This window comes from Lolium rigidum, chromosome 3, assembly GCF_022539505.1.
Source record: "Lolium rigidum isolate FL_2022 chromosome 3, APGP_CSIRO_Lrig_0.1, whole genome shotgun sequence".
Lineage (NCBI taxonomy): Eukaryota > Viridiplantae > Streptophyta > Magnoliopsida > Poales > Poaceae > Lolium > Lolium rigidum.
This window is the reverse complement of record NC_061510.1, coordinates 303,926,647-303,933,732: the sequence shown is the minus strand read 5'-3', so window position 1 is coordinate 303,933,732 and position 7,086 is coordinate 303,926,647. Positions and strand designations below refer to the sequence as shown.

General features: G+C 41.3%; 1 protein-coding gene across 1 annotated transcript; it reads right to left on the bottom strand.

Annotated features, from left to right (window-relative positions):
- Positions 1 to 585: 585 nt before the first annotated feature.
- LOC124703649 (F-box/LRR-repeat protein 12-like) lies at positions 586 to 2,260 on the bottom strand. The gene has a single exon (XM_047235871.1). The coding sequence runs from the start codon at positions 2,131 to 2,133 to the stop codon at positions 976 to 978; it is 1,158 nt and encodes a 385-aa protein (XP_047091827.1). The 5' UTR covers positions 2,134 to 2,260; the 3' UTR covers positions 586 to 975.
- Between the last annotated feature and the right edge of the window lie 4,826 nt (positions 2,261 to 7,086).

The window sequence follows — 7,086 nt, the reverse complement described above, 5'->3', positions numbered from 1 at the left end:
ACCAGTTTTTTTTTTAAAGTCAGCCTTCTTTTCTGTGCAAGATTTGATCAGTATGAAACATACTACTGGACTCAAGTTCTTGACAAAAGAGGCTGTTGATTTATGATGGCACACTGGCTTGAAACTCATCCGGTGTGTGGCTTCAATGCCAGCCTGATATTTAACCTGATCCTGATGTTGCGGTATCAAAGCAAATGCTAGTAGCAAGCAGCTGATCCAAGCTATTTTAGCTGATCGTCCTGAGCTTATTATAAGCATATGAGTACTTCGATGCCTGAATTTACTAGTCCATCATGGTTTTTTTTACAATTACTTTGTTTTATGTGTCGATTTCATGTTTAGTGTTGCCAATTCAGAGTTAGGGTGATCACTGTATGTCTGTGTGCACAAACCTACACAATTCTTTCCAAGGGAACAAACTACAGTACCCATCATATTGGTCAGGACTTCTTTTTTATTCAGTCATTTTATCATCAGCGTGACACTAAAGCATAATCATCAGATTCAACTTTCAAATGTTTCAAGAATTGACATTTTTGACCAGAGACCGTGAGGCAACTGCTCCACAAATTTAGGAATGACAAATTACCAAACAACACAATGGATCAGCCATCACATTACAGGACAACACTTTTACGGCCATAGTTTGTTCCAGCCTTAAACTAGAGTCCAGACATGCAAATAATGACAGCGCCAAACCGAATTGAAGTTCGTTTGTATAATTGTGTTATGTCTGCAACATCCTTTAGTGTTACATCTTACAACAACGAAATAAGTATTGACTGGAACAAATAGAATGCACATGATGATGGCTAAAGAACCAAACATTTTTTTGCTGTAATGAGAAAACACTGGTGACAACACGGGATGGCACCTTATGAAGCCTAAACTTACAAAATCTAACCAAACTTTCCGAGTTTACTACGATCAGAATAAATCCTCAATCGGGGAACCAAACTTTCCGAGTTTCCGTCACTACAATCGGAATAAATCCTCAATAGGGGGTCCAATGGACATAGCTTCATCCATCACTCGCTTCACACTGGGCCTAGCAATGCTAAATAGTGCCAGGCCAGTATTAGTAATCTTGCCACAGCCATTTATATGCAGGACCTCAAGGCGCATGCATCCGTCCTTCAGAGCCTGCAATCCTTGGTCACATAAATTGCGGCAGCGGTTCACATGAAGAATTTTTAGCTTGTTGCTGTACAATCCAATTGCTGACCAACCAGGTAAGTGGACGCCATGACAGACAGCGAGGCTCCACTCCTCAATCAATGGACACGAGCTCGCTATTGCCACCACAGAATCATCAGTAAGATAGCGGCACATCCTCAGATTCAGAAACCTGAGCTTGGTCAGAGAGCTCACTCTACCTAAGCTATCCAGCCCAGCTGAACTTTTTAGATTGTACAAATTTAGGTACTCGAGTCCACCACCACTCACTATATCAAGCATTCCCTCTGGAGAAAGCATGCAAGACTCAGCTTCTAGGTAAGAGAGTGCACTTGGGCAACCTCTAAATCCAACTCCAGATACACCTCTGCAATACGATATGATTAATGCAGAAATGTTCCGGCAATTCCTAAAGATTGAACTAATCCCTCGATCTGATATGGCCGTGCAGTAACCAATGTTAAGACTCTTCAAAGCATGACAGCCCTGGGAAAGACTTTCCAAACCAACATCTGTGATATTAATGCAGCGGTAAAGTTCAACTATAACCAAATTAGGACATCTGAATGACACTTGTGCTAGACCATCATCAGTTATACCAGAACAGCAGTACAGTGAGAGGGACATCAAAGATGTTCCAGAAGATCCAACTTCGTACAAAGCTGAATCAGGTAGCTCAGTGAGCCCTGCAAGGGATATCAACTTAAGATACGGAGAACGAGCCAATATCTTTGCAAGGCATTGGGCATGCTCCTTATATACTTTAGGATTATACGAAAAATGAAATACCACTGATTTCCGAGCAACATTTCGAACCTTGAACCAATTCTTGCAAGTTAACCCAAAAGCATTCCTGTCTGATTCACTTTCAAGCTTGCTAACTATAGAAAGCAAGCAATCATCGGAAAGGCAACTGATATAGCTCTCTTCGCTGTTATCCATTGCCTCTCGTTTCATGTCTTGACTAAACTTGATCAGTTATTAAGTACTCTCTGAAGGTTGGATAGCCTGGATCTTTATTAAATATGTTTGGGATGTACCAGAGGAAGAACTTGTTGGATCAAAACTACACAAAACAGCTGGTTCACCATATCCATAGCCGATAGATGATCCACATTTTCGGCAGAGAAGCTTAGTTTTTGGCCGATAGCTACGCCAGGCCAGGAAAGGAACACAAGATATCTCGTCTACCTCAGTAAATCGGCTGAGATCAACAGAAATGAACGAAATCAGGCCCTTCTTCAGAGATTTTTGGTATGAGGATCCTACGTCAGATGTCCTTCTGTTAGAAGATGAAAGATTTAGAGGATATGCACAGGATCCACAGCTGCCAATAGACATGTAATTATTGTCAAAAACTCATGCAGAAAAAAGGGAAAACATACAGAATACAAGAAATGTTTTAAGCAAAAGGGATACAATTCTAATTACCAAAGATTCTTGGGTGAAAAACTGGTGAAACAATCCAGCTGGTACTTAGTTGTTAATAATAAGAGTTATGCAACATCATGTCACCAAAAGAGTAAAAGGGCAAGCTGTTCAAGTGTTAAAAATTCATCTATCTCATACTTGGCATTTGCTGCTACAGGATGTGTTGTGCTGCTCTAGGAGGACCCTTTTTAGGGTATGAAAAAAATATACAGTAGATAGCTGAATGCTGCATGTTTAAAATAAACTTGCGTATTCCACTAGTACACCAATGAAATTTGTACAAACCAGTGTTTTGCGTGGTCGTTCTCTTCTATCCAAATGATGATTCATAAAAGGTTTGAGTTAGAACTCATTTTCTGGAGTGATGGGTTAATTGGGATGAAGACACCCTCCATTCAATATTTGTATCTTGTCAATATTTGTTTTTCAATGTCCCGGCTTGCAGAAGCCTCAGACGACTTGAGGAAAGCATGTCTCGTCCAACTGTCCAAGCTGAACAAAAGTGACCTCACCCCGTAAAGGATCGGTCCCTCTATTTTGAATGGCGTTTGCGCAAAAAACAATATTAGGTGATATCTCTCTGGTTATTTACCACGTCTGCAAACACAATTCTGCCAGAATTGTTATTAGAATTCCAGGGAAGTGGAGTCAATTCCCTTCCAAAGTCGGTATCCCCGAATGTGGAATTAATGTTCCGCTACTTCTCCTACTTGGATCAATAGTTAATATTTAAAATTTACGTTCCTAATTGGCTGACCTAGATCTGAGGGGCTATTCTAAATCTGATTGCCTTGATATGTACAGGAATGTTATTTTCTGGTTTGGCAACATGGTCTTATGCTGAGAGTGTATGAATGTGAGGCTGAGAATTTTAGGCAGCGGAAGCTGTAGTTTGTAGCAAAGTTAAATTTCTTGATGCCCTCGTCTGAAGTACATGCATGTTTCTTTCTCGTGTCTTCCAATACCAATTATTTTTAATCTTAGGCACCGAATTCTTGGTTATAGTTACTTGGGGTGAAAGAGGTTTGCTTTGAGGCTGGTTTCAGTTCCATTTCCTTTTCTTTCACTGTGCGAAGGATGGTAATTTGTAGTGTTTGAAGACTGGGCAGTTGGACGGATGGAGGAAATGCTGCTCAGTTTAACCTGACATTTTGTTTATGTCTCGGCTTCAGAGCACCAAGACCTATTCAAATATGCTTCTTTGCACTTATCGGTTCTTTAGTTTGCTCCGTCTATGTCTCATGATACAACAGTCTTGGTAGACAGTGAGATTGAATTGTCTACCAGTACGAAAAGACAGACGATGGTTTGAAGGCAGTAATGAATGACTCATTCAACTCCTACATAACTGCATCCAAGTATCCAACCAAGCTAAGCCATAAAATGTGACATGGAGGGAAATGAGGCCAGACCACCATCGCGTTTGTTTTGCCAATTGCACAGAAAGGAATGAGCTTGTAGTTAAAATTGTGCGGGAACTATAATACTGTTAGCACCTCTTGAGCATTTTACATGGGCTTGGGAAGCACCAGGATTTCAGTTCTCCCAATTGGACATGGTGCCAGGTGTATGAATGTGAGGCTGCAGTTCATAGTAAAGTTTAATTTCTTCCTGCCCTTATCTGAAGCGCACACATATTGCTTTCTGGTGTCCTCCAATAGCCATTTGTTTCTGATCTGGTTACAGTTACTGGGGGTGAAAGAGGTTAGCTTAGGAATCAGGATCCAAGGATGGTAATTTGTTATGTTTGAGGACTGAGCTAGGCTGCCGGATTGACGAAATGCTGCCCAGTTTAACCTGACATTAAGTATAATTTTTTGGACTTCTCCGTTCTTTAGTTTGCCCTCTCTATGTCTCATGTTAAGCAGCACCGTTAATAATATGTTCATCTCTAATGCTTTAAATCTGAAAGTATGCTGTTGTGTACTCTTCAGTTCTTTTGGTTTGCTCCCCATGGCATGTGTTATTCGTCCGCGCAGCAATTCATCGAGGTAATAGAGTTGGCAGAACAAGCATATGCAAACTGCGAATTCTGTTTATTGGGCAACAAATGAATGGTATACAAGGATTACACATATAATCGTACTAAAACAGAAGGGACGAGCCAATTCTGCAGCTACTAATTGTATAGGTAACATATATTTTTCTTATTCCAGGTTCTTAATTCCTAAACTAGCCTTTATCGAAAAAATTCCTAAACTAGGACACCAAAAATACTCGCCTCAAGAACCAAGAACCTAGGTGAGCCACCCTAGAGAGCATATTATCCCAGGACCTGACTCGACCCCAAACTGGACTGAGAATCCAGGAACCCGTTCTAATACCCCAAAGAACACAACAGGCCTAAATTGGACAAAATCTGGGCAAGTCGATGGCAAGATTAAGGGCAATCACCTGTAGACCACGTCAGGCTGGGACATCCTCGGGCGGCGAGATCGGGTTGTGGCGCGGGGGTTCTCATGGATTTGGGCGTCAGGTGGAAGGGACGGCCATGGTTTTGGTGCGCACGGAAGTGGAGGGGGGCGGAGGAAGAGGAAGAGGAAGAAGAAGGGGAAAGGAAGATGAAGATTTGGAAATTTTGGCTGCGGACGATGTGACGAACGGAACTCGACGTGTGTACGACTCGGCCGGCCGTTGACTGTAGCTTTTATCAGGTTTCCGTTTGGAGGAGATTGTTTCTTCGGCGTCAGATTTGGACCGAGTTTGATTTCAAATCTGAATGTTTCAAAACCGGCTAACTGACGCCTACAAAATGTACCATTCTGGTTTGTGTCGCCAGCGTGGACAGACGTGTCAACAGCTGGGACGGATCTTGCAACAATAGAGTTTTTTTTTTTTTTGAGAAACGCATTACAAACGTAGACACTCACCTTCACGCGCATACACTCACCCTTATGAATGCACACACCCACAACCTATCCTATGAGCACCCCGGAATACTAAGCGGACAGATTGGATCTTGAAATTGATGAAGTCACCACATGTGCTTTCTTTGTCGACGGGAACGTTGCCTCTCTCTAAATGAATATTCTGCTTTTATGAGTCACACAGATATCGAACCTGAGGTTTGAACTCTGGTGAGCTGGGAGTACAACCACCTTCCTAATCACCTAACCTCAAGTTGGTTCTCAACAATGGAGCTTTTTGAGACCCGCCCGAATCAACACGAGCTGTTAATCTTTTGTGACCCGGTGACTTTTTTTTATTTGATAACCCGATGATATTTTTTTTGATCTAATGACACGATGATATTGGTATTTCTTCTTTATACTTCCGTTATGATGATTAACAGATCTATGGTCATTTTCAAAAATAAAATAAAATAAGAAAAAAAAATATCGGTTCTATACTGAATGTTATATCGATCTTTCAGTCTTGGTTTTGAAAGTACTCCAAAGCATAACTTTTGGTTTGTTTGCCACGTATGATCCGACTACGGTTTTGAAGTACTCCTAAGCATAATAGTAGAACAATAATTAAATATTATAACTAGGGTTTTGTTAATTCTCGGCTGATGCAAAGTACATATGATCCGACGCTCAGTTCTGTGTAAAATTTGGAATTTGTTTGCACTATGAGAATAAACTTTGTAATTTTTTTTGAATTAGATTAACAAGCTCAATCGTTGTCAACAGAGAGCTAAGGATCAAATTCCCCTCTTACCTCCTAGGAGGTAGGTAAGTGGGAGGGTTTTAAAATTTCTGGAAACAAAAGTCACGGTACTTACCCGAAGTTTTTGTTGCCAATTTGGCATTGAATAGTTAGGGAGTTACATCTTTAGTTTATTTAGGGTCAAAGCGAAGTCCCATTAAGGTGGAGTAATCTTTCAGTATGAAGCGATGCTCTTGTCAATACTGAGGCTTCTATGATGGCTTCGTAAATTTTCAAGTTTCACGACTTTGATCTTCAGTAGGTGATGTGAGAGTATGTGTGCATGTGGTGGTGGTGTGCGTGTTAGAATTATTATCCAAAAATAGATTTATAGGGTAGTATGAGGTTAAGAAATCGATGGTAACACACACGAGATACATCGATGTATATAGGTCTGGGCTCTCCGACAAACACTAGCAACAACCATGCTCATGTTTGATGGTGTTGTTTGATTGATTAATGAAAACGTGTGCTCAAGTTACGGGTATGTGTATGCCTGTAAGGGTGGTAAATTGTGTATGGGTATTCTTCTTCGGCATTATAACCGACTAACGCGTGGGATGGGATACTTCTGGTGACATGGTCTACCCCGCTTAGACGAAGGCTTCTAGACTGCTGAGCTCCAATGGTTCGACATTGTGGGCTAAATCTTCATTGTTGGGGAATGGGTAATCCATATAATCGTCAAAGTCTATGTTGTAGTTGCGGTTGGTGTCTGTGACGCCCCAAAACCGGTACCATGAGGATCCCAGCGAACCTGCCGAAATCCGCACGATATCGATTTTAGGAGACGCACCACCAAGCGCCTCGTACACGCCAAAGCATGCA